Source organism: Aspergillus eucalypticola (genome assembly GCF_003184535.1).
Source record: "Aspergillus eucalypticola CBS 122712 chromosome Unknown BO83scaffold_7, whole genome shotgun sequence".
Taxonomy (NCBI): Eukaryota; Fungi; Ascomycota; class Eurotiomycetes; order Eurotiales; family Aspergillaceae; genus Aspergillus; species Aspergillus eucalypticola.
In genome coordinates this window covers 352,122-376,289 of record NW_020290281.1, presented here as the reverse complement: position 1 = coordinate 376,289, position 24,168 = coordinate 352,122, and the positions used below count along the sequence as shown (strand labels likewise).

The 24,168-nt window shown below is 51.0% G+C and overlaps 11 protein-coding genes across 11 annotated transcripts; 5 read left to right on the top strand and 6 right to left on the bottom strand.

Moving 5' to 3' along the window:
* The first annotated feature begins 29 nt into the window (after positions 1-29).
* Positions 30-1,674, top strand: argB (ornithine carbamoyltransferase). Its single transcript, XM_025526839.1, has 3 exons — positions 30-1,268; positions 1,320-1,435; positions 1,519-1,674. Exon 1 carries the CDS (start codon positions 83-85, stop codon positions 1,205-1,207), a length of 1,125 nt encoding a protein of 374 aa, XP_025390073.1. The 5' UTR covers positions 30-82; the 3' UTR covers positions 1,208-1,268; positions 1,320-1,435; positions 1,519-1,674.
* BO83DRAFT_376706 (sucrase/ferredoxin-like domain-containing protein) lies at positions 1,638-2,929 on the bottom strand. Its single transcript, XM_025530794.1, has 2 exons — positions 2,460-2,929; positions 1,638-2,401 (listed from the first exon to the last, which is right to left on the bottom strand). Exons 1-2 carry the CDS (start codon positions 2,646-2,648, stop codon positions 1,709-1,711), a joined length of 882 nt encoding a protein of 293 aa, XP_025390072.1. The 5' UTR covers positions 2,649-2,929; the 3' UTR covers positions 1,638-1,708.
* A 257-nt stretch (positions 2,930-3,186) lies between these two features.
* Positions 3,187-5,238, bottom strand: BO83DRAFT_376705 (CAAX prenyl protease RCE1). Its single transcript, XM_025530793.1, has 4 exons — positions 4,827-5,238; positions 4,734-4,774; positions 4,260-4,640; positions 3,187-4,204 (listed from the first exon to the last, which is right to left on the bottom strand). The coding sequence occupies exons 1-4, from the start codon at positions 4,879-4,881 to the stop codon at positions 3,683-3,685; spliced, it is 999 nt and encodes a 332-aa protein (XP_025390071.1). The 5' UTR covers positions 4,882-5,238; the 3' UTR covers positions 3,187-3,682.
* Positions 5,239-5,856: 618 nt separating this feature from the next.
* On the top strand, positions 5,857-8,113 carry BO83DRAFT_222982 (flavin-containing monooxygenase). The gene is made up of 4 exons (XM_025526838.1): positions 5,857-6,334; positions 6,386-6,396; positions 6,444-6,696; positions 6,750-8,113. Exons 1-4 carry the CDS (start codon positions 6,041-6,043, stop codon positions 8,052-8,054), a joined length of 1,863 nt encoding a protein of 620 aa, XP_025390070.1. The 5' UTR covers positions 5,857-6,040; the 3' UTR covers positions 8,055-8,113.
* Positions 8,114-8,171: 58 nt separating this feature from the next.
* Positions 8,172-10,309, bottom strand: BO83DRAFT_435782 (fungal specific transcription factor domain-containing protein; the record flags this gene model as incomplete). The annotated part of the gene is made up of 4 exons (XM_025535911.1): positions 8,172-8,863; positions 8,937-9,226; positions 9,289-10,146; positions 10,197-10,309. The coding sequence occupies 4 exons, from the start codon at positions 10,307-10,309 to the stop codon at positions 8,172-8,174; spliced, it is 1,953 nt and encodes a 650-aa protein (XP_025390069.1).
* Positions 10,310-10,555: 246 nt separating this feature from the next.
* Positions 10,556-11,607, bottom strand: BO83DRAFT_425152 (NAD(P)-binding protein; the record flags this gene model as incomplete). The annotated part of the gene is made up of 2 exons (XM_025535191.1): positions 10,556-11,193; positions 11,253-11,607. 2 exons carry the CDS (start codon positions 11,605-11,607, stop codon positions 10,556-10,558), a joined length of 993 nt encoding a protein of 330 aa, XP_025390068.1.
* A 702-nt stretch (positions 11,608-12,309) lies between these two features.
* On the bottom strand, positions 12,310-14,420 carry BO83DRAFT_415616 (Leucine Rich Repeat domain protein). The gene is made up of 6 exons (XM_025534650.1): positions 14,287-14,420; positions 14,090-14,224; positions 13,921-14,031; positions 13,737-13,861; positions 13,156-13,681; positions 12,310-13,097 (listed from the first exon to the last, which is right to left on the bottom strand). The coding sequence occupies exons 1-6, from the start codon at positions 14,386-14,388 to the stop codon at positions 12,414-12,416; spliced, it is 1,683 nt and encodes a 560-aa protein (XP_025390067.1). The 5' UTR covers positions 14,389-14,420; the 3' UTR covers positions 12,310-12,413.
* Positions 14,421-14,619: 199 nt separating this feature from the next.
* BO83DRAFT_356986 (uncharacterized protein) lies at positions 14,620-16,735 on the top strand. Its single transcript, XM_025529227.1, has 3 exons — positions 14,620-14,891; positions 14,946-15,026; positions 15,088-16,735. Exons 1-3 carry the CDS (start codon positions 14,712-14,714, stop codon positions 16,567-16,569), a joined length of 1,743 nt encoding a protein of 580 aa, XP_025390066.1. The 5' UTR covers positions 14,620-14,711; the 3' UTR covers positions 16,570-16,735.
* A 928-nt stretch (positions 16,736-17,663) lies between these two features.
* BO83DRAFT_386897 (RNA recognition motif domain-containing protein) lies at positions 17,664-19,075 on the top strand (the record flags this gene model as incomplete). Its single annotated transcript, XM_025532691.1, has 3 exons — positions 17,664-18,262; positions 18,324-18,456; positions 18,506-19,075. 3 exons carry the CDS (start codon positions 17,664-17,666, stop codon positions 19,073-19,075), a joined length of 1,302 nt encoding a protein of 433 aa, XP_025390065.1.
* A 639-nt stretch (positions 19,076-19,714) lies between these two features.
* Positions 19,715-22,056, bottom strand: BO83DRAFT_461625 (transketolase family protein; the record flags this gene model as incomplete). The annotated part of the gene is made up of 3 exons (XM_025537266.1): positions 19,715-20,683; positions 20,745-21,852; positions 21,905-22,056. The coding sequence occupies 3 exons, from the start codon at positions 22,054-22,056 to the stop codon at positions 19,811-19,813; spliced, it is 2,133 nt and encodes a 710-aa protein (XP_025390064.1). The 3' UTR covers positions 19,715-19,810.
* Positions 22,057-22,530: 474 nt separating this feature from the next.
* BO83DRAFT_415613 (putative alcohol dehydrogenase) lies at positions 22,531-23,992 on the top strand. The gene is made up of 5 exons (XM_025534649.1): positions 22,531-22,787; positions 22,844-22,971; positions 23,025-23,184; positions 23,238-23,706; positions 23,757-23,992. The coding sequence occupies exons 1-5, from the start codon at positions 22,582-22,584 to the stop codon at positions 23,958-23,960; spliced, it is 1,167 nt and encodes a 388-aa protein (XP_025390063.1). The 5' UTR covers positions 22,531-22,581; the 3' UTR covers positions 23,961-23,992.
* The last annotated feature ends 176 nt before the right edge of the window (positions 23,993-24,168 follow it).

Genomic DNA, 24,168 nt, shown 5'->3' with positions numbered 1-24,168 from the left:
ATATTGACTCACCTCCAATTCCCATCTCTCTTTTCTTCCATCACCTCCCAATCCCCTCCCAATTCCTCCTACCAAACCCACAATGCCCTCCCCCTTCCGCACAGCGGCAGCAGCCGCCCGCTACGGGCCCTCCACAACCCGCCATGCCCTGCGCCGGCTCTACTCCTCGAGCAGCCACTCCGCCGCAACGCCGGCAACCTCGCCCTTCGCACCGCGCCACCTGCTCTCAACAGCCGACCTAACCCCGACCGAATTCGCAACCCTCGTCCGCAATGCCTCCTCCCACAAGCGGGCCATCAAATCCGGCTCCATCCCTCAATCCCTCCACGGCGCCCTCTCTGGCAAGACCGTGGCCATGATGTTCAGCAAGCGCAGCACCCGCACGCGCATTTCCACCGAAGGCGCCGTCGTCCAAATGGGCGGCCACCCCATGTTCCTCGGCAAGGACGACATCCAGCTCGGAGTCAACGAATCGCTCTACGACACTGCCGTGGTCGTCTCCTCCATGGTGGAATGTATCGTTGCCCGCGTGGGCAAGCACGCTGACGTCGCGGACCTCGCTAAGCACTCCACCAAGCCCGTCATCAATGCCCTCTGTGATTCGTATCATCCGTTGCAGGCCATTGCAGATTTCCAGACGATCAGTGAGCATTTCGGTGGTTCTGGGAAGAACAAGGGTGGGAAGTTGGAAGGGTTGGGATTGGATGGGTTGAAGATTGCTTGGGTGGGCGATGCCAATAACGTGCTGTTTGATATGGCTATTAGTGCCAGGAAAATGGGCGTCGATGTTAATGTTGCTACACCCAGGGGTTATGAGATCCCTACGGAGATGTTGGAGATTATTGAGAAGGCGGGCGAGGGTGTTAAGTCCCCCGGCAAGTTGGTGCAGACGAATGTTCCCGAGGAGGCGGTTAAGGGGGCTGATGTGTTGGTTACTGATACTTGGGTGTCGATGGGACAGGAGGAGGAGGCTGCTAAGAGGTTGAGGGATTTCGCTGGATTTCAGATTACGAGTGAGTTGGCGAAGAGGGGTGGGGCCAATGAGGGTTGGAGGTTCATGCATTGTCTTCCTAGGCATCCTGAGGAGGTTGCTGATGAGGTGTTCTATGGGAATCGGTCGTTGGTTTTCCCTGAGGCCGAGAATAGGTTGTGGGCTGCTATTTCGGCGTTGGAGGGATTTGTGGTAAATAAGGGGAAGATTGAGTGATTTGTGTCGAGTTGAGTAGGGAGTTAGGTTGGGAAAAATTAAAAGAATTTTGGTTCTATATGTATGTATAGCTTGTGTTTTGTTCGCTATTCAGCTGTGTTGATGGCTTTAGCTGGCTGTTGTTGTTCTATATAGGTGTGTTATCCTGTTTCAGAACGGCATCCCGATGTTTGCTTTCCCCGCAGCCGGGAAGCCGATGCGGAGATGATCCTGGGGTTGGGGTTTCTGGTACGTAAGCAATATCAGAGATACTATGAATGGACATATACCCATCAGTCTGACCGACTCTAACTTACTATGTTAATATTTAGCTGATGTGTTGTCCTATGGAATTATACTGCAGACCTCACTCGATCGGTAAAATTCGCCATGCGCTCCATTATTCTGACTCTAGTATTCAGCTCTTTCATACACTTCACTTCTAATTCAGCATTATCATAGACAAAAGATCTATTTTCTAATATACAATACATTCTACCACTCCAAAACAAATCTCCAAGTCTACAACCTCAACACCCCACTCTCCCGGTCAACGGCCCCCCGGAAGTGATCCGTAATGACCTTCCCACCCAGGATCGTCTCCTCCACCACTCCCTGCACATGCTTGGGCTCAATACGCCCATACCAAATACCCTTACCCGCCAACGGATGCGGCGAGGAAGAGCCAGCTTCCTTCATTCCGGGGGGGATATAGACGATTACGTTTCCAGCATACTTATGTCCTCCAACATGGCTGATCAACCCGATATGCGCATGCTCGGGGCTGTCAACGACATTGTTATCACTCCCCGCAGACGTGTACCCCTTAGACTGCAATACCCTTTGAAACTCGGTCTCCAGAACCGGCGCCATGACACCACATCGCATGTCGCGACCACCGTGCCCGCAGATCAGCACAACGGGGGAATGTTGCAGATCCACGGCATCTGGGAACTCAGCTGCCAGGGATTGCTCGCGTATCTGTCCGCCATGTCTCGACTCGCTGGGGAGGAGGAACGCGCGGACGAAGGTCGAGAGGTCTGTTGTTGCGGAGGCGGATGCCGATTCGGGGACATTGACAGGGACGGAGGGGAAGTATTTAAAGCTGGGGAAGAGGAAGGCGGATGCGGTCTGGGAGGTTTCTGCGCTGGTTGACGATGATGATTGTGATGAGGGGAGGAAGGAGGAGCTGGTGACTAGGATATTGTTGAAGGGCTATCGTAGCAATTGTCAGTGAGATGTTGCGACCACATGATGATGAAGTATGGCTTACGTCGGCATATTTTCCCCCGCGCCCCAGCAGGCGCTTCAATCCTCGGATCATCTCACCCCAGCTCTGGCCCTGACCATCCTCTTCTATGCGGCTCGTCCAGTCTCGTTGTCCGGTGCAAATGAGAAGCTGCTGTGCGTAGGCCGCCATCGTTCCGTTCAGCGGCTGGTCATAGTCGATGGGGGCGGGCATGGACGGGGTTGAGGGACACGAGCAGCTCGGTTCGGGACATGTTTTGGTAACGGGAAACGGGGGAGGGATATCCAGGGGTATGCGCGCAGGGTTTGAGCTGAGGCTTGTGGATGAGAAGAGGCGAGCTGATGTTGCGGCGGAGCGGTTGGGTCTGGAAATTAGCGCCAGGCTTTGCAGCGATGCTGCCCGTATGATTCTTTGTCGTCCGGCCATATTCTATGTACCGATAAAATGAAGGTTTTGGAGAGGTATATAACAAGGAAAAGAGAGAAGGATGTTTGGTTAGGAATGGCAGTTAGAGTGGATGGTGGAAACTGAAAAGAGCAACCCCGAGGCTGCGGAGGATTCGGCGCGGTCGGAGATAGCGGAGATTTCCGAGTCCCGCCTTCATAATCCGAGAATGGTGACTGGTTGGGGAATATATTGCTTCATTACATAGTCTCTTAATCTTGCTCAGATTTAATTAAACTGCCTGCGTGTTGCAAGTGTGCAGATCATGAAATCAGTTACTAAAGATTTAGTATCGATGGTGCGCTGTGGATGATACTAGAACTAGTGATGGTACTCATCTGCCGGCCAAAATATATATGGATAATGAGCATGACCGGACTAGGACATCATGATTGCAATCAACACCGTTTGTAATCCATATCGCACTCTCCACATCTAATCAGCAGCTAGTAGTATGAAGTACTAGGACTACCTAGCACTGTATGCATTGAATTCAGTTTCGCTTATGAATCACAGCAGTACACATCCTTTCATGTATTATGTTTCTTGATCAACAATTGTTCAAATTGCTTTGATGCATATATAATAAGTCTTTTCGATCAAATTGAGATGTTGGACATTAAGAATACTATGGTCATAACAATGCTGCATGCGGTCAAGCTACTCGCAACAATGCTTGTCGCTATGATGGCAGACAAATCCATGAACCGAAAAGCTAACCATTTGGCCCAAGACAGACAAGACGTCGATGCTGCGACCCTTCAGATCATCCGTCCGCTATATGCTGTTTCTCTTCATTGTAATCATTTGGCCGTAACAGAAAAGCTGGCTAATGCGTTCAGCGAATCTGTCAAAGGCCATAGCGCCTGGAAGAAGCCAATAGCTCCCGCGACCAAGATCACATAGTATGCGACGGTCCAGCCAAGACTGAGTTGACCGTATGCCATGTCTGATGATCCTTTTCCTTTAACCATGGGAGGTCCAATTGGTACGCCCGCCTCTACTCTTCCCCACAATCGAGGCAATCCGCACCAGTTGCAGAAAGTATGGGCGAGGATAACTGCCAGAAGAGAGCCAGTACGAAGGTAGACAAAGGTGGCATACCAGCCGAAAATCGTCGTGTAGCCGAACTGAAAGACTGATCTCAATAACGCTGCGACGACCGATGTATCAGGATGGGTGAGGCGAAATTCATAGAAATGGTGTACGTGAGCAATGCCGAAATAGAGAGGAGCCACAAATACGATGCGGCCAGGATCAACTTTGGCAAGGAGATGAAGGGGAACGATGGCCGAGCGGAACATGACCTCCTCGGTGATGGGACCCTGCATCGTTCAATTAGTCAAAAAACCAGGCATTGCCGTGATAGAATGAACTTACTGCTACATAGTTTCTCCATCCAATCCAGCTGCGAAGCGATGCAGTAACTCTGCCTCCCTGAACCCACTCTCTCCATTCGCCTTCAGCAATACCACGCTCAAACAGTGGACCGGCGAATAGGATGGCTGTGAGGAGCAAGCTGCGGAAAATGTCCACGAGACCAACAGGCCACCATCCCAAGAAGTGGAGAGCTCGGGAGAAAGAGGCGTTCTCTTTGGCAGCGAGTAGCCATAAGACGACCAGGCTACTGATAGTGCATGAGAATGTCACTGCTCTAATTCGGGCCCGGATTACCGACGGCGCATCTCTACTCAGGGTGGGCGATGGCCGGGTCGTGGGATTCACATAGAAAGGAACCACATAGACCAGGGTAAGGCAAACCTAGGACGTCAATCAGATACTGGCCAAAAGAGCAATAAAAAGACCCAAAGCGCAGGGAATAGTTGGTAGGAGCCAATGATCAGGAGTGCATACCGAGAGAAAGGCCGCGGTCTGTGTTGAAATGGCAGGCGCATCTGCGGGATAAGTCAGACAATGATATAAAAACCTTATAGTTTATGAATTTACCATAGTCCTTTGCGATCAGAGTCCTGAGTTTAGTCAGGAGACCAACGGGAGCCATATCTGCTTAAAGAGTGATAGCCTTAAGATGCCGGGCGCGCAGCAGTCCGGAATGAGAGAGTTGGTTGTCAGGGAGAATGTGTTCAACCACACGAAAAGAGAATCATAACAGCAAAAGCAACGGAATGATTGGGGTAAGATTATCCCGAAGAACAATAGCTGAAGAGCGTCCGGCGTTGTCAAGGCGAAGTTGGACAAAGAGAAGCGAGGAGAACACGAGGTCGGCTGTGAATGCCGAGTTTTACAGGCATCGAGGCATCCAGGCAAGGCTGGGGATGTCTGTCAATCAAGGCCCGCTTGCCTGCCAAATCAACCACTCACAGCATTCTAGTGTGCGCTGGCTGTGAGAAAATAGTTTACCAGTCGGATAATAACATTTAACAAGAATAAACCTAAGAAACCTAATTTGCACCTATTTGCTGGATTGTATTGAGCTGTATCATGGTCCCACGTGATGTCAACCACCAGTCCATTGGGGTTGTGTCACATGACGGCCCGAAGTGGTAAAAGTGGTGACTGCTCGTTCACGTGATACTATGCCTAATGAAAGCCTCGCATCGCGTCGCTATGACCTGGTATAGTGCTATTGCTAGTACAATTGCCAATGACATGGATTGACTGCTATGATATTCTGGGAATCGGCTAGAGTAGGATGAGTCCCAATCCGCGGCTACACGCGGTCCTGCCTGAGGCCTAAGATCCCTGTCCATCTTTCCCTTTTTCGGTAATATCCTGCAATTCAACTGCATCTGCCCAATGCAACTACCGAACCGCCTGCAGCTTCGATACATACTCAATGTATCACTACTTCTTCTGCCAGTGAAGCAATCTTGGGGTATGGTATATTTTTGCCAAGTTAATGGTGCTGCTAAACCAGAGATAAGCCCCCTCTTGTCGCATCATTGCAGTCCGCAATGGTGTGATCCCGGTACCTTTTCAACTCTTGCTACTGGCTTATCCGGGCTACTTTGTGAGGTCAAAGGAGGTGCAGATGGCGTGCAGCTGTTCCGAAGAGGGGTCACACTTTATCAGGCGTGATGTGCTTTGCCGATCTCGCAACCCCTCCCTATCGGCAGCCATCTTAAGATAAAAGACATCCTTGCACCTCGCCAATTTGCTACCCTCATATGTGCCCATAGAACAGACAAGTTTTCTTCGCCATGGCATCAGTCGAAGGACCCGAGATCATACGTCACGAATCTGTCACTGAGACAGATCCCAAGCACCTCCCCACTGTGTCTCTTGGGTCGCTCATCAATGAGTTAGCCTTGTCTGAGAAGGCAGGTAGCCAAGCTCGTCCAGCTTTTGAAATCGAGGAACATCCAATTGATGAGCTTCGTCCGATCAAAGTCGGTGTGATTGGGGCTGGTCTGGCAGGAATTACAGCTGGAGCGTTGCTCCCAGCAAAACTGCCTGGTCTGGACCTACGGATCTATGAGAAGAACTCCGGTGTGGTAAGTAACGAATTCGAGTCATATACCATGCATTTCTAACATTGAACACAGGGAGGTACTTGGTAAGGGAGCTTACTTATTGCGTGCCGCGGCTGGTGCTGATGAACAGGTTCGAAAATACTTATCCTGGAGTACGATGCGATATTCCCGCGCATGTCTATCAGTCCGGATTCGAACCGAACACACAATGGTCCGAGGAGTTCGCACAAGGCGCCGAAATTCGCGAGTATTGGGAATCTATAGCGCGCAAATATGATGTGCACAAATACCTCCGACTTCAACAGAAAGTCGACAAGGCTGTGTGGCTTCCTGAACTGGGTAAATGGCGGGTGACCTTGCAAGACTTGGGGGATTCCAATCGAGTATGACACTGCTCCTACTCAGCGACTTATGCGCAGTGGCTAACTAATAAAAGATATATGACGAAGACCTCGACGTGCTGATCAACGCTATTGGCCACTTCAATGAGTGGAAGCTGCCCGAATACCCAGGCAGGGATGAGTACACAGGTGTGCTTTTCCATTCGTCGCACTGGAATCACAATGTCGACCTGAACGGCAAGCGCATCGCGTTGATCGGCAATGGGGCGTCTGGATTGCAGGTCCTGCCCTCGATCCAGCCAATTGCTCAACACGTGGACCATTATGCTCGCAACAGGACCTGGATAGCTGACTCCTTCGGCACATCTGGTGTGCGTCGACTCGAAGCAAACTTATTCTCTCCCGAGCAACTTGAGTCCTTTCGCGACCCCGATACTTATCTAGCATACCGCAAGAGTGTCGAAGCAGGATATTTCTCTCGTTTCGGCGCCATCTTTAAGGACTCCCCGGAGAACCGCGGTCTGCGCGAGAAATGGACCGAGCTGATGAAGTCAAGAGTCGGCGACCAGCCCGAACTCATTGACAAGCTTATCCCAGACTTTCCACCCAACTGTCGCCGTCCCACTCCCGGCCCAGGCTACCTCGAAGCCTTGACCAAAGACAACGTCAGCTACATTCAAACGCCAATTCAGCGATTCACCTCAACAGGTATCGTCACCACAGATGGCATCGAAAGGCCCGTCGACATCGTTATCTGCTCCACTGGGGCCAACGTCGACCACGCCCCACCCTTCTCCATCGTCTCCAACGGGATCGATCTCAAAAAGGCCTGGAAACACGACGGTCTCTACGGCTTCCCCTACAACTACCTTGGAGTAGCTACCCCAGGCTTCCCCAATCTACTTTGGCTTGGCGGTCCCCACTCCACCGGCCCCTCAGGCAGCGTGCCCAATGCTCTGGAGAATCAAGTCACCTACATAGCCAAGCTCCTGCGAAAGATCCGCAGCCAAGGTATCAAAGCCATGGAGCCATCCAAGCAAGCAACCGATGACTTTGTCGAATATTGCGACAAATTTTACCCACGCACGGTCTGGACAGCTAATGACGACTCTACCCCGGGTCAGAAGAACTGTAGCTCATGGTATAATGGTGGTCGGCCTGGTGGCAAAGTCCATGGTCAGTTCCCTGGTAGTGCGGCAGCGTTGAATTACTTGAGACGAGATCCTAGATGGGAAGATTGGGACTATTCGTATACCAATCCGAGTGGGAATAGATTCGCTTTTCTGGGGAATGGATGGACGACGAGAGAGACGCTGCCGGATGCAGATCTTACGCCGCATCTGAAACGCCATGATACTATTGATCTGAAGACTTACTTGGAGGGGTGGTGGGATGTATAGTCAATTATAGATGATAGAGTCAGTGTAGATGTTGAGCAATCAACAGGTCGTCTTCGTGTCAAGATAAATGCAGGGACTACCACACGGTATCTGTCAAAATCTAAAGTAGACCCGCACCTAGAAATTCAAAGGCGACCATCCCAGCACCTCCTCAAGCCAACCTCCATCCCCCGATTCCAGAGCATGCATCCACGCCATATCCGTCATATCCAGATCCATACCCGTCATACCACTACCATCACCACCACCACTACTACTACCTTCACCACTTCCCCCAGACCCATCTTCATCTCCAGACATCACCCGATTCCCATCAGTACTCCCATCCCCAGAAATCCCCACATCTGCCTCCCCCCTCACCTTCCTAACCACCCACTCCCTCGCCAATCTCAACATCCTCCCCACCCTTCGAAACAAATCATCATCTGACGTCTCCCCAGCCTCAATACTAGCCATCTCCGCCTTCTCCCCCATCCACTCCAGCAACTCCAGCATATCCACCTCCTGTCGCACGGCGTCGCGGTCCCATGCCGGATCGTCGAACGTGGAGAGATGTTTCAGGAGCACGATGCATCGGACGAGCTGGAACCACAGGAAGAAGGGGAACCCGGTGATGATTGGTGCGGGGAGGGCTTGGAAGGTTGAGAGCCAGGCTTTGATTGCTTGGAGGGAGTGGATGAGGGTGGTTATTGGGGAGGGGGGTATTGTTGTGGTTGTGGTGGAGGAAAGGAGAGGGGTGCTGGAGCTAGTGAGGCGGGGGGTTTCGTGTAGGAGGAGGGAGGTATAGTGTGTTTGGAGGTGGAGGAGCTCTGTAATGGGAGAAGATTGGTGGTTAGTAGGGATTTGGGAGGGAGGGAGGGATGGGTTGGGTTGGTGGCTTACCGCGGTGGGGGAGATGTGGTCGGATTGAGGATTGGAGGTCGGTTAGTTGGTTGTGTAGTATTTTGAGGTACATGGTTATTGCTGGGGGTGTTGTGGTGGAGGTGGTAGAGTGACTTGTCTCGTCTGGATCACGCAGGCATAGGGCTTTTTGGGCGAGTATTTGTAGGCGGATTTGGATCGTGAAGTACTCGTCGGATGGGTGTTCTTTGTTTGTGTCGATTAGATTTAGGGCTTGTTCCATCTGGGGGGTCCAGGGTAGGGGGACTGTGCGTCTGAAGGTGGATGAAATGCTGGAAAAGTCATGTCAGGATAGGCACTCTTGAGTTCAAACAGAGGTTGAGGATTAATGTACATCGAGCTTAGAACAAAGCAAGCTAGGACCGCTCGATGCTGCTCTAGGATCTGTTGTAGAGAATTGTCAGTCGCACTTTGCTCCGGATTACCCAGCCCGGGTGCCATCTTCGCTATTATGGGCACCTCTGGCGGCGGCAGTGATTTCTTGTCCAGTTGGAGATCATAGATCATAGACATAGCCAGCATGATCATGCGAGACAGGTTACTCGCGCGTTTAACAAACGGATCCGTACTCCAGGCAATGTAAGTCAGGATGCTTAGCAACATGTCAATGCTAGACTGGTTCTCTAGCATAGCTGACTTGGTTAAGCCAGACTTCAATCTATCTGCGCGAGCCAGCTTCTCTTGGGTTGTGGGCGTAGCTACCGCAATGATGGCCTCGAGGAGAAATGGCCTATCTTGATGCAACTGGTGCGTAGTGATGTTGGGTGGCAGACAGATAAAAGGAAAGCTTGGGAGCATGTTCGTCGTAAAGCGATTGAGATACCAGGCTGCCTGGTCTAGGTTCAACTCATATAGAGGAGGCAGAGGTACAGATGGCTGGCTCGAGCCATTGCTAGGAGACGGAGTCGTAGTTGACTGTGATGGCGCGGTGGTCGATGGTGGTGGCACAAATACGCTGCCAGCAATACTGCCAGAAAGAGCTAAGTTGCTGATATCTTCGCTTGTACTAGAATTTGAACTAGTCTGCAGGTTGCTGGACACTCCAGTGGCATGCGCCACAGACTGAAGCATTGCCGTGAGACTATCAATCCTCCCCTCAAGCTTCGCTATCTGTGTGCCAGACTCGGGATTCCGATGAGGTTTCCTACGAGTTGATTCTGATGGCTGACATTGTTTCTTGAGACGCAGGCATCTGAGTGGCGATCAGATCAATCAAGTCAATGCTCATACTTGGACGCTTACCTTTCGCAGCCGGCACCGTCGGGTCGAGCTACGCACCGACACTTGGCTTTGGAACATTGTCTGCAAGCCTTGCCATATGAGCCAGAGCCTGGAGTTGGGCCTCTTCTCTCCATAATAGCAGTGAACTAATTGAATTTAAAATCATGTGTGTAGGTGTGCAGTGGTTGAGACGGAAACGGTCTTTGGCCGTCGGCTGAACCGGACTTCGTCCTGGTAAGCCGGACTTTGACTGGCCGAAGTCCGTTCGGCTTACATTGAGTGCCATACTTCATCCAGATGACTTGCTAATCTTTAACGTTTGATCCATGTAGTACTAGTTATTTCATACAACTAATTTGCAATAAGCCGACATCTCACCATCACGAAGAATACGGCGCAAGTGTCTCCTCCGTCCTGCGCCAAACAATATCACCTGCATTCATGGCCTGCAATTCCAACATCACCTTCCCCTGGAACAGCTCCTTCATCTTATCGTCAATAGCGAACAGATCACCACCCTGAACAGACTTTGTCAAAGTCATACCGGCCTTCTGTCCCTCACCAAGCGGAACCCCTCTGCCACCATATTTAGCACTAGTGATCAAATACAACACCTTCTCCGCAGCATCTTCAGGAGACGTTCCGAACGCAGACAACGCAGCTTTAAACAGTGGCCAATACCACTTTCCACCCCAGGCCTTCTTAAAGGCATCTGTACTGACTCCACCAGGATAATGATGGATGAATACCACATGAGGGTTTTCCTGAGCCAATCTTGACATGGACAATGTAGTGTAGGTGGACATCGATTTTGTGAGAGGGCCCAGACCGAAGTGACCTGGTTTCTCGAGATCGATGTCGTCGAGGTAGATGGAAGATGATTCATAACCAGCATTGAGGATACTCACGATGCGTGGGCTATTGGGCGATGAATTGAGTAAGGGGAGAAGTTCAGTCATCAGCAATATTCGGCTGTAGTAGGTGAGTGCTAGTGAGAGGCTTTTCCCTTCGGATGTTTCTGATAATCATGTTTTGTGAGCTGATAACCATGGTCAATGGTGATCAGAAGAGGCGTACCAATGCGCTCTCCCGAGGAGATAAAGCCAGCGCTCAGGTACAAGCAGTCAAGACTCGTCTCGCGTCTCCTAATCTCATCGCACAGCTTTTTGGTATCTGCTAGAAGAGACAATTGACCTTCCAACCAGGTGATCTGTGCCTGTCTGTTGGATTGTCGAAGCTCATCAAGAAACGATTGATGCTTTTTGCCGTTCCTGCCAATGACATACACCCGGACTGGCAGATTCGTAGAAATTAGGCGAGTAAGTGTCGCCTTTCCAATGCCATCTGTAGCTCCGGTGAAGACTGCCGTGCGAGGTACAGTCTCTGATGTGATTCGGGAGTTGGAGGCCCGGATTGCGGAGATGGTGGCCATTGCACGACTCGAAGATGATTCTTGTGACAATATAGGTAGTATAGATGAGTAATAGATGGAAGAATATTTGAAACAATGTCGCCCGCTAATTGTGGAGGTGGCAGACGTTATATATGATGTTGTCGAGGCTAAGAGGAGCGGACTTGAAGTCCGTCTCCAACGGCGATCGCTATCCAAAGACCGTATTAATCGCCTACCCGAGGCGAGGGGATTCATAATGTTATTACTAAAGTAGATCGGAAATAAATATCCAAGGATACAGTGTACATTATCTGGAACTCTTTCAGTTCTGGGCGCTAATAGTCCTAAGTGGGAAATTGATGATATTGCCCGAAATGTAGACCTGACAGGACTGATTAGAGCCCTGGAAAGACGTAATATTTAGATTGAACTGTCTGTTTCCCTTGCAGACCTGTGGCGTGCCTGCAGCCATCTCCCTCACAGCAGTGTGCTGAATAATGGGGAGCAACGGAGGTTTGTTAAAATGTCCCTCGTGTATCATGACCTGGTCATGTTGTGAATCGACCCGCGTTATCAGGAACGCCCCAGCAAAACGTATTTTGATGAAGAGCACTGTCGCATAAATTATGCAGCAAGACTTATCGTTTGTGAAATATTGGCGGGTATTCTAGACCAGAATGGACTTCGCGGGGGGGGGGGGGGGGGGGGGGGGCAGAACAGCCATACCACGTATGCAAACATGGTAGAACTATAGCCCAACATGCGATATGGCGCCGAATGCAAATAAAAAACGCATACCTATGCATGCCAGCATGCTTCAGGGGCGTTTGTACTGATGCTTCTAATCACCGAATGACACTGACACCATGTGACTGAGCGTAGGTTATTGCCTCGTATGGGACATTGTCACAATTTTTGATGTATACATACTCAACACGTGGAAAGTCGACATCCGAGGAATGTGCGTCAGCAAGCATTTTGAGCAGACGGCCTGTGACATCGGTGTTGGAGACATCTAGAGCAGTGAGGTTTGACAAACCTTCCACCAAGGCCTTCACGGTAGAGTCATTGATGCCTGGAAGCTGAGGAACTCCGAGCTCAGTCAAGTTGACCGAATTCTTCGCCAGAACAAGACTGAGCTTCTCAGAGTCGAGTTGTGGACAGCGGTCAACCACAAGGTTCCGTAATACAGCCTTGGAATCAAATATGAACTGATGGAGCGTGCGGTAGGTGACCCAAATTAGGTCGCGAAGCATAAGAGTGTGGAGATTTGGAAGGTGTAAGGGTTGCTCGGGAGGAAAGGGGAATTCCTCCCCAGGTGGAGCGGCACCTGCATGAATGGAAAGGTATTCGAGACTCGGTGGTAAGCTGAAAGTGCCTATGAATACACCTTTCAGATCTAGTTTACGTAGCCTGGGGTATTGAACAGGGTCAAATGAAAGATAGTATGGCGCCCAGACTTTGGGATACGAGTCAAGCCGTAGTTCTTCAAGGTTGGGCATTGAGCAAGACATTGACTCCTGAAATAGCTGTCAGCACCAGAATCAGCACGCACCCAGCTAAAGCTCATAAGACCAGCCAACTTACAGTAGAAGGAGGAATGTATAGAGCAGGAACACGACCTGGTGGCGGAATTGACGCTTCCGTGAGCAAGGTGATACTCTTCATATTCGGCAGATGTGAAGGCCAATGTACTTTGGATTGTGGCGACGGCTGGGCGTTATGTATCTCTAACCGTTCGAGTTGGGGTAAGCTTGATAGAAACTTCGCGATGTTTTCTTGAGCCACCGGTGTCTGTTTCGCGATAACCAGAGATTTCAACTGTGTTGAGCTCCTGAACACGTCGCAAAGCCCATTAGGTTGTGTGATAGGGTCCCTGATCTCCAAGTGTTCCAATTTTGGACATCTACTTAAGGCTTCTAGCACTCTTTCTTGAAAAGGGGTGGATATGTTGATCATGACAGCATGAGTTAGCAAGGCACGCGATCGTTGGACAAATGCCCGAAAGGAGCGCCAATGGACCTTGCGTCGGGCCTCGGTGAAATCCAATTGCATCCAAAGATCTGGTTGTGAGAGCACTCGCTGCCATCCCTTCGAAACTCGCAGGAGAACCCTAGGAGCATATTCGTCAGCTTGTTTATATGACCTCTTTGTACAGGCTCACTTACGCCAGCTCCCTAAAATTGAAATACTGCAGCACCATCATGGCCAACTCGAGAGGTAGAGTATCAAAGGGATCTAGTCGTTTCACTGATGCCTTCTCTTTCACCTTGCAATACATTTGAAGTATCATCTGAGCCGGTCAGCGTCCAAAAGCGCATCTTGCTGCAAATTCAGCTGAAACCAGCTTACCTTACGACGGGGATGATCTTCAGACAGAGTCTTCAAGCCATAGCCATAAGCTTTGAGGGCCTTTGCACGATCCCCAGTCAGAAGCAAGGTCTGACCATATCGCAAAACGCCCTAACGCTCAATTAGCCTACAGTGAACAGAATCGACCATCGCACAGGCTGCAAGCTACCCGTCCATCTTTGGTATCTCTGCGGATCATCTGTCGCGAATCATTGAGAGCGCGATCATACTGAGTGAGCTTGATGTACGTTGCGGCCCGGTTGTCCAGGATGCTCATCACATCGGCGCCTTTACAAGAGAGAGCCTGTGGGCCAATTGCCTTAGTAGCCTTTTCCTTATCGGACGCGGTGGACCGCGCGAACGCACCTCTGTAAAGGCGGCCAGAGCGTCTGAATAGTTGCCCTGCCTGAAGAGCAGCTGTCCTCTCCGTTGCAGAGAGTCTCCCTCGCCACGGACTACGCGCGCCATGATGCCAATTGGGAGGATGAAGTTGAGAAGAGGCAAGAGGACGCGCGAGCGACGCGTGCGATAAGAAAAGTGATTTACTTCCCTTTACAGATCAGATGTGGGCAGGTGCATGACATAAGCATACAGCGGAAGTGGGGCGTGGCGGTCACCGGAGTGCGCCTGCTGTTTATGTTCTTCCCGTTTAGGAATCCCGCGGCTGTCGAAAAATAATAATAACAGTCTGGCGGTCCCCGACGCATTATCGCAACCAACACCCCTCGACATCAATCGGCAACTCCTCTCCCTTCAGAGAGGTCGCTGCCACCAGAGCTTGCAGGCAAGCCATGGAGCCACAGAATCTGCAGGCAGCATCTACTTACATCAATAATGTCTTGCTGGCCAGGGGGCTGCTGAAGAGCGGCCAACCCATTGATTTCGCCAACCCTGAAGATGAGGAGGGAGGCACGGCGGCCACAATGGGGAGGATCATAAATTTGGTCAACGATTTGGTTCTGCGCAGAGATGTACGGAGTCGCAATGTCCAGGGAAATTGTTGCACTGGCTAACAGCCACAACAGCGTGAAGCCGAACACCGAGAGAATCTAGCGACCACAATCCGCACCCTACGCGCGGAGGAATCGCAAAAAACAGCAGAGTTGGTACGATAGGCATCAAATGTATACTTTGCGACCGCAGAGAAGGCTAACGACTTGGCTGTAGGAGAAAGTCAAAACGAAGGCCTCCGAGCTAACCCGTTCCCTGGCTCTCGCAGAAGCGCAGGAACGAGCATTGAAGGCGAACGCTTCTAGTGCCGATTCGACAATCCGAGGACTGAAAGAGCAAGTGCAGCGCATGAAGACGACCATTCAGCAAGTTCGAGCTCAATGCGCCAACGACATCCGCAAACGCGACCTGGAAATGCAAAAACTGAAATCGCACTTGGCTGAACGCCAGCGCGGAAAGCGGGAAGGGTTGTCGATGACCACTATCAATATCAACCCAGCAGCCAGTCAATCGTCCCGATCTAGACTGGCGGCCGGTGGTGAGGGCATCAACGATCCTGGATACAGCCTCAAGCAGGAAACGAACGACTTCCTCACTGAACTATGTCAAAACCTCAGCGACGAAAATGATACGCTAATATCATTGGCACGGAACACAGTCGAAACTCTGAAGGATCTCCAGGGTCTATCACAAGCCGAAGATGAAGATAAGTCCGCGACCGGGATGGCAAGCGTCGGGGGTGGACGGTCCCTGCAAGGCTCGGTAACGGCGCTACCTACCTCTTGTGACGAGCTATCAGCACAAATGGACCATGTCCTCGAGCATCTACGAACACTGCTCACGAACCCATCGTTCGTACCTCTCGAGGAAGTAGAAATGCGGGACGAAGAAATTAAACGACTTCGCGATGGCTGGGAGAAAATGGAAAGTCGGTGGAGCCAGGCCGTTACAATGATGGATGGCTGGCATAAACGGATCGCGGATGGAGGCCATTCGATTCAAGCGGAAGAGCTCCGACAAGGCTTAGACCTACGCCTAGACATTACGCAAGCACTATCTCAAGACGTGGGGCGAGACACGACCATCCAGTCACCCATCTTCGAAGACCAAGAGGCAGAAGAGGAGGGAGAGAAACAAACCGCTGCGAAGGTTACCACCGAGCCTAGTCGGCCTGCAGAGTCCCCCAGGAGAACTCGCCAGTCGACGCGAGAAACGAGATCCAGGAGAGCCAGTAAAGCCTTGAAAGAAAAGAGTGACAACATCATGACTGGACGCTCGCCACGGAAGGTCTCATTTACTGCGGGTCTACAAGACTCACCTTGCGAACCGAGCGCGGACGACGAGACGCTACAAGTAAAAGCACACCGTTCGGAAGCGGTAACACGTAGACCATCAAGAAGGAAGGCTGAATCGAAGGGGCTCTCCCGCCAGGGAAGCAGCGCTCAAAGTCCCCAGCCCAAAGAGTCTCGCCGGGCAGCTGCTATTCAAGCATCAAACCACCAAGCTCGCCTGAGCGTGCCCCAGAAGCTAGCTGCTGCCGAAAGCGAGGCCCGGGAGGCAGAACAGGCTCGCAAAGAGAGCGAGAGTCGTAAGCGTGGGCGTGCTCTCAAGGGATCCAGCAAAGGACACCGGGATCGACGCCGGAGTACACTCACCAGCGACGAGCTGGGAGAGCTGATGGGGATGCCTGCAAAGTGAAGTGACGATTTGTTTCATGATGATGTTCCTGGGAGATAAGCTTATTCGATACCCCCTCGTTCACTGTCTGAGTATATACCTTGCCTGTTTGCATACTTCCTGCCTTGGTGACGACATAATCATGACCTGCTTCTTTCCTCGTTTTGTATAGTTAATACAACCCGGTATAACTACAATACCATAAGTAATTTCTCGAAGCAGCCATTCTATACTTATCCCACACAGCCCCCTTAGTTCATATGTCGAAATTTCTACTTTCGGCCATCTCGACCTCCCTCAGGCCCAAGCTCAACAACAGACCTCCATATCAAGGTCAGAGCTCCACAAACCATGTCATGACGCTCACTCGATACCTACAGGCTGAAGTTTCCGCACCGAATGTATTGTATCGGACAGGATACCAAACCTAGAGCCGTATAGTTGTATAGTTCGTCCTCGCACCCAAGGAACCACGCCCGACTTTCCCCAACAAACCCCCGATTTTCCCCGGACAAAAGGACGGACCCAACTATTCGCACCTATACTTGTAGTTCTCCTGACAAATATCGGCGTCTTCGGATGACCGCAGATGGCTCTGGAGCGAATGCACAGCCCTGTTCTGACATCCCATGCCCTTCATCCCTTAGATGTCATTTCAGGCCAGAAAGCGGCGAGGAGTAACTAGATCCCTCGAGGAATAAGAGGAACAGAGTCCGGACCGTAGTTGAAGCCTTGTCGTGGTCATAGTTGTAGTCATTGCTGCGGCGCTCGGTTCTCATACCTCATCGTGAAGGCATAGAGTTCGACGGTTAGTATGTGAGCCTTGCCGGCTCGCTTGTTCTTTGCCTCTCATACTTCTCCCATCCTCACAACAGTCACGCTTTGGCTACTCGCTATCGTTTCACAGAGTATCCACAGCTTCTCTTATCAATCTCATCTTTTCACACTGCTCGTCGTTGTAGTACGCTTTTGATAAAGTTCTCCTTTAGGAGGATAATATCTGATTCGTGCTTGTTAGCGTCTGTTGCTTAGCTTGGCTTTGCTTGATCGCTACGGAGATAAGTTACTCACGGCTTTTGATTTGAGAAATGCATCCTTCCCCTCCAGCAGTCAACATGGATTTCTGCCAACAGTACCCCAATGTTATTCCATATCCTGAAAAGAAACCTTTTGGTCCTTCTTTCCTTCATAGTACCATGAAATGGGTTTTCTTTACCGGGGCTCGTATGCAACTTAAAGGATGGCAAACGCCTCTTTGGCTGTTTATGGATATGCCTCCTTGGTGTGACCCTGAGATGAGCAGGCATTTGCCTGAGTTCCCAAAGGAACCTCAATGGAACGTGATCATTACGGAAAACGACATACCTGATGGGGATCCTTTCATCTCGGAGATGTCTGATGGCGTCCAGGAACAACAGTATATTATGCCTGCCGATAACCACCCGTCTATTCCTCCTAACCGCCGATTTTCACGTATGACCCATCCAGGATTCCCAGTACGTCGAGACACCCCCTTGTACCAGATGCTCCGGCAGTTGGTTCCCACCGTGACCAATAGCCCTCCGCAGCCGTTCCCAGATGGTTCAGTTCAAGCCCAGGCGGGATCAAGTGGTTCTGACATCGAAAATGATATTCTTATCGTCGGAGGAATAAAAGTCACAGACGACAACGCTCAAGATCTCCTTCCTCTTGAAGCTCGCCTTTTTGTTGGAAAGTAAGAGCTATACCCCCTTCCAAACTCAATAGTGGATTGGACAAGAACTAACACCCTGCAGTCTACCAAGTGCTCTTGATCCACCTCAGATGGAGTTCGAGCTCAAGAGTATGCTTGGTGAATACGGACGTTGTTATGTCAAAGTGAAGACGAACCCTAATTCTGGTTTGAGAACCGCCTTTGTGCAATTCGAGGTAACGCGCCATGCTTCATACCTCAATAGCAATAGCTAATGAAGCGTAGACACCGGAGGTTGCGAATCAAGTCTTTCAAATGAAAAATGGTCAAGAATCGGTATTCAACCTGCAGCAACGCACTCTCCGGTTCGAGATGGCGAAAGGAAGAAGGAGTGCACCCATTGGCATATATTCCTCCGAAGCCCCTCAACCAGTCCAAAGGCCCACACAAGAAGCCATTGAGGGCATAGTAGAGCCGACCCATGAAATGAACGGCGGTCACGACGAGCCCGTACATGAGATGAACGGCCAGGGTAGCGTTGATCTCACCCATATGATGAACGGTGCGACCAGCGGCGAGCCCGCACTTATAATGAACGGCGATGCCAGCGGTGACCCCGCAATGAATGGCGAGCGCAGCATCGAGCACGCAAATAATATGAACGGCGAGAGTACAGTTGAGCTCCCGCAAGACAATACCGAAGCGATCCCCGAAAGCAACGAGCCAGCTGATGAATCAAATGAGAGGTTCTATAACGCACATGCCAGCGGCACCCGCTCAGCTCCGTGCCTATCTCCCGTAAGGGGAGTCTGTGTAATCGCCCCGGAGCAGCGCCTAGATGATTTCATGTTATAATAGCGTTGCTTGACCTGAGAGGTTGATATACCCTTGAGATTTGCTCGTTTCTTTATCTTCATCTTGGTTATCTTCGGGTTGTTGGTGTTGATTGTCTCATCTTTTTTGTTATTAGTGAAGCAGACTTCTGGCTTCTTGTGACTTGTTCTGTCTTATCCTATCCTGTCCTGTTCTTTCATGTTTTAGTATTTTCAGCTATTTAGCTTGCAAGTCAGGTCTCGTTGAGGGGAAAGACCTATCCCGTCCGGGCCTAGCAATACACACTTGCTTGAACTTCCTTGTTCCCAACTAATGGAGTAGTGTGTAAGCATCGTAGGGACTGAGTTTGAGTGCGTGTGATACGCGAAGAAAAAAAAGCTATCTAGCGTCTTGGGAGCGGTGAGTGGTGATTCATTTATTGCGGCATCAGCGGAAGCCATTGTGAGAAGATTCCAGGGTTAGCAATAGTCTGGATCCTCTAGAGATAAGATCCGAAGGGTCTCTAGATAACAACGTGGAGGGGAATTGAGTTGGGAAGAAGGGAGGGGAAGTGGGGAGACTAAAGCAGCGAGGGATGGCGCTTCCGATTCCCCAATATGAGTTCGGCGCGTCTGGGTGGATCTTCCCTCTAGTCGATTCCCACATCTCTTCTCCGGTCATCTTCCAGTTGCTACTGAGTTGGACTTATTCATTGGTAAATTGTCTTAAGTCTAATTTTATTCATTGAATGGTAATGATATCGAAAGTATCACTAGCCTACAGATCCACAAATTCTCCACGCTGCCACTCACCCTTCTCTAGTCGGTCCAGATAATCGCCCACCTTGGCCGCCATCACTCCAGTCTCGTAGCCGAAGAACTTGTATGCAGCCTTGCCCGGCAAACTGTGGCCGAATCGGCGGATGTTGATGCCTGCATCGGCATACCGCTCCCAGCCGTTCGGCGCATATGGCTCGATTACCACCGCCGGGATGCCTTGATGGCGTCGCAGGACCGTGCGCTTGTAGTCGAGGGCCTGCTGCTCGAACAGTCGCTGGCATGGAAAACTGACGACGCGTACCGCAATCCCTTTAGTCTCCTTCAGCTGCTGAGCTACATCAAGCGCAAATGAGAGCTCTGCGCCGACGCCAATGAGCGTCACTGCGGCAGCATCAGCCTCTTCCAGCACGTAGGCGCCATGAGCCACTCCCTCCCGGCGTGTTTGCTTCAACTGAGGCAGAGCGTGACGGGAGGTGGAGATAATGCTGGATGACTTCTTGGCCTCCAGGGCTGCAAGCCAGGCTCCTGCCGTCTCCTCACTATCTCCCGGTCGAATATACAGCAGGTTTGGCATAGCACGGTAGAGCGCTGCCAGCTCTATCGGCTGGTGTGTCGGACCATCTTCTCCCATGCCAATGGAGTCGTGGGTAGCAGCGTGGATAACCTGAAGGTGCTGAAGAGCTCCCATGCGCACGGCAGGAGCAGCATAAAGATAGAACATGAAAAAGGAAGAAGTGATAGGGATGAATGTGTTTGGAGCGAACGCTGCCAGCCCGTTCGAGATGGCACACATGGCATGTTCACGCACTCCGAAGTGGATATATCGGCCGGAATAGTTACCGTTGATATTGCAAGTAGTACGTAGATCAGGCTGTGTCCAGTGAGTATGGTGCCACTAAATGGTCTAAGAGAAACAGCAAGAATGAACTTACGTGCTGGAAATCAACCTTGCCTGGCCAGATCATGTTCACGGACGGGCTCAGGTCAGCCGTTCCGACCATGAAAGACTTAATATCTTTAGCCAGAGGGTTGAAGACTAGGCCGGATGAGGCCCTCGTAGCTGTTGGCTTGTCAGGGAAGCTGGAAGGTATAAGGTCCTTCCAGTTCGAAGGCAGCTCTCCGTGAATGCGTCTCTGGAACTCCTCCCCAAGCTCAGGATGTTCTGCGCTATATTGCTTCACTAACGAGTTCCACTGCTGAACAAGAGCTTCGCCTTGAGCGGGGACCTCCTGGAAGAACTCTCGGACTGTATCACTGATGACGAAGTGCTCGTCAGGGTTAAAGCCATACTTCTTCTTCATCTCTGCTACGTCTGGAGCACCAAATGCCGCACCATGAGCAGCAGCCATGCCTTCCACCTTACTGCCTAGACCAATGACGGTCCGGACGTTAATGAAAGTAGGCTTTTCTGGGGAGGCGCGAGCCTCCTCCAAGGCTTGGACAATCCCCTCGATATCATAGCAACCGTCTTCCACATCAATGACGTCCCAACCACAGGCACGCATCTTAGCGTTGATATCCTCTGTGTTGGTCAGATCGACTGAACCATCGCAGGTTATCTGGTTGTTATCGTAGATGACTGTCAGGTTGTTGAGTTTGAGATGGCCCGCGAAGGAGATTGCCTCGAGTCCGACTCCTTCTTGCAGACATGCATCTCCTATCATACACCAGGTGTGGTTTGATACGACATCATACCCTGGACGGTTGAAGTTGGCCGCCAGATTCTTCGTGGCCATGGCAAGACCAACAGCATTGGCGATGCCCTGACCTAAGGGGCCTGTGGTGACTTCGATGCCCTCGTGTTCGATTTCCGGGTGACCCGGACATAATGCGTCGACGCGGTCGGAGTGATAGGACTTGAGCTGCTCGAAAGTCATGGCTTTGTAGCCAGTGAGATGTAAAAAGGCATACTGGAAAAGGCAGGTATGGCCGTTGGAAAGGATGAAGCGATCGCGGTTGAAGTAGTCTGGGGTGTGTGGTGCATATCGCATAACATATCGCCATAGGGCGACTCCTATGGCCGCCATGCCAATAGCTCCACTGGTCAAGTCAGTCAACACCCTTTGTTCTGCTGGGCTCATTATCGGTGGACTCATACCCCGGGTGGCCTCCGCCGAACTGCTGACACAGGTCGGAAATCAGAAGACGGAATGACTTCAAGACATGGTCGTGATCTTTAGACAGCTGGCGCACCAGCGGCAAGGCTGATGCGCCGTTACTTTGCGGAATAGGACCAACAGCCATAGTTGCAGGAATGATTCTCAGCGCGATACATGGCGCCGGGCAAGAGGGGACATGGGTCAAATTTATAACAGGCACGGTGCCCAGAGCAGAGAAAAGGTGGGAACAGAACAAGCCCAGTTCTGCAGAGTGAAGGTGGACTGAGCATGAAGACTTGGATCCGAATAACCTCATCCGGCAGCATTAAGCCCATTTCCCAATCGGGTAATTGGAGGCGCCAACCACCAGATCGGGGAAGGCGGATGTGGAATACCCAATAGGTTAAGTACTGGACCCGACCCCAGAAATTCCATGCGGGGAAGATATGACCTGGACTAGATCCACGCTGGGTCATCCGTGCCTCCAGTTGCCCATCTCCATGATGCCCAGGCAAAGGTAGCTTACTTCCGCTGCATCCTATTGCTCGAATTCAGCAATTGTATCACTCCCAGCTAACCTAGGGACGCCCAAGATGTTTTCAGCTTAAACCAGGCGCACCCCAGGCGTCTTCTCTGACTCCAACGTTCAGATCACACACCATCCAACATCATGGCCCCTTCTATCCTTCTATCGAGCCCAGCTCCAACGTCTACCTCAAAGTCATCGCCGACGGAGCAGGTGCCATTGTCGCCTCCATTCCCTAATCCCTCTCTCCAGATCACAGCAGATCACAATCTCAAATTTGTCCCCGCCCCGGTGTATGCGCCACAGCGAGGTGAGGTCCTACTGCAAATCAAAGCCACTGGCGTCTGTGGGTATGCACGGATATTGACTATATCTACATGTGTACACTCTTCGCTAACGTGCTCAGGTCCGATATTCATTTCTGGAAAACCGGTCGCATTGGAGAGCTAGTCTTCGAAGGAGATTGCATAATTGGCCATGAAGCAGCGGGGGTGGTGCTAAAGTGTGGAGATGGAGTGACCCATCTCCAGCCTGGTTAGTCACGCTATGCATCATGTCTGCAATGGATAACTTATCGGGAGGCACAGGTGACAGAGTCGCCGTCGAACCTGGGGTTCCTTGCGAACAGTGCTTCCTCTGTGATGACGGTCGCTATAACCTTTGCGAAGACGTCCAATTTGCGGGAGTATATCCTTATGCGGGTACCATCCAACGTTACAAGGTCCATCCGGCCAAATGGTTACATAAGTGCGTTTTGGTTTCTATTGGTTTGGGCTAAGTATGCTAAAATTTCTTTACAGGCTTCCAGACAATATATCCTATCTTGAAGGGGCCCTCCTCGAGCCACTTTCGGTCGTTATGCGCGGAATTGAGGTCGCGCGTCTTCATTTAGGTCGTGGTGTAGTCGTATGTGGTGCTGGGCCTATTGGACTGATCGCCCTCGCAGCTGCTCGGGCATCTGGGGCCCACCCCATTGTCATCACAGATATTGAGCCAAAGCGACTCGCCTTTGCAAAGGAATTTGCGCCTTGGTGCAACACATACCAGGTTAATCCAGCACTAGATGCAGAAGGCAACGCTAAGGCAATCCGAGCGATTTTTGGTCCGGACGAGTACAACGCCCCAGAAACTGTATTAGAGTGTACTGGTGTTGAGAACAGTGTGTGTACTGCAGCATTTACCGCTCGTCGGGGTGGTACGGTGGTCGTCATTGGCGTGGGAAAGGCAGTCATGAATAACCTGCCATTTATGCATATTTCCCTGGCAGAGGTAAGCCTTTCTCGTGTTAAGCTTGAAAATAAGACCACTAAACAAGACAGATCGATTTGCGGTTCATCAACCGATACCGCGATACCTGGCCGCCTGCTATAGCGTGTCTCAGTGGGGGCATACTGGACCTGAAGAAATTGGTGTCGCACGTTTTTCCCCTAGAGAAGGCCGTAGATGCCTTGAATATGTGTGCGGATACCAGAAACGGGAGCATTAAGGTGACCATTGTGGATGAGGTTGAAGCAACGCTGTGAATAATTGCAGAATATATGGCAGGGGCAGAGACAAATAGAGAAGACCACACGAGATACCTGTTCCAGTGGCGATTCTAGTCGATAGTCTACAAGTAAGCTCTTCGCTATGCCACAACATTGAGCATGTAATAATATTCAGGATTCACTATTAGACCTGGTGAAACCGTCTACTATTAGTACTACTTTGTGCGGTGGGAGATGATGCTAG

Bases quoted from the DNA above. Each gene is read 5' to 3' on its own strand.
- argB (XM_025526839.1), top strand. From the start codon at position 83: ATGCCCTCCCCCTTCCGCACAGCGGCAGCAGCCGCCCGCTACGGGCCC.
- BO83DRAFT_376706 (XM_025530794.1), bottom strand. From the start codon at position 2,648: ATGCCCGCCCCCATCGACTATGACCAGCCGCTGAACGGAACGATGGCG. The intron at 2,402-2,459 runs GTAAGCCATACT...TTGCTACGATAG, and splicing joins GCGGGGGAAAATATGCCGAC to CCCTTCAACAATATCCTAGT.
- BO83DRAFT_376705 (XM_025530793.1), bottom strand. From the start codon at position 4,881: ATGGCTCCCGTTGGTCTCCTGACTAAACTCAGGACTCTGATCGCAAAG. The intron at 4,775-4,826 runs GTAAATTCATAA...CTTATCCCGCAG, and splicing joins TCTGATCGCAAAGGACTATG to ATGCGCCTGCCATTTCAACA. The intron at 4,205-4,259 runs GTAAGTTCATTC...TGAACGATGCAG, and splicing joins GATGGAGAAACTATGTAGCA to GGTCCCATCACCGAGGAGGT.
- BO83DRAFT_222982 (XM_025526838.1), top strand. From the start codon at position 6,041: ATGGCATCAGTCGAAGGACCCGAGATCATACGTCACGAATCTGTCACT. The intron at 6,697-6,749 runs GTATGACACTGC...AACTAATAAAAG, and splicing joins ACTTGGGGGATTCCAATCGA to ATATATGACGAAGACCTCGA.
- BO83DRAFT_415616 (XM_025534650.1), bottom strand. From the start codon at position 14,388: ATGGCGCGCGTAGTCCGTGGCGAGGGAGACTCTCTGCAACGGAGAGGA. The intron at 13,862-13,920 runs GTAAGCTGGTTT...TGACCGGCTCAG, and splicing joins AAGATCATCCCCGTCGTAAG to ATGATACTTCAAATGTATTG. The intron at 13,098-13,155 runs GTAAGTTGGCTG...TGGTGCTGACAG, and splicing joins TATACATTCCTCCTTCTACT to CTATTTCAGGAGTCAATGTC.
- BO83DRAFT_356986 (XM_025529227.1), top strand. From the start codon at position 14,712: ATGGAGCCACAGAATCTGCAGGCAGCATCTACTTACATCAATAATGTC. The intron at 14,892-14,945 runs GTACGGAGTCGC...CAGCCACAACAG, and splicing joins ATTTGGTTCTGCGCAGAGAT to CGTGAAGCCGAACACCGAGA. The intron at 15,027-15,087 runs GTACGATAGGCA...ACTTGGCTGTAG, and splicing joins CGCAAAAAACAGCAGAGTTG to GAGAAAGTCAAAACGAAGGC.
- BO83DRAFT_415613 (XM_025534649.1), top strand. From the start codon at position 22,582: ATGGCCCCTTCTATCCTTCTATCGAGCCCAGCTCCAACGTCTACCTCA. The intron at 23,185-23,237 runs GTGCGTTTTGGT...ATTTCTTTACAG, and splicing joins CCGGCCAAATGGTTACATAA to GCTTCCAGACAATATATCCT. The intron at 23,707-23,756 runs GTAAGCCTTTCT...TAAACAAGACAG, and splicing joins TGCATATTTCCCTGGCAGAG to ATCGATTTGCGGTTCATCAA.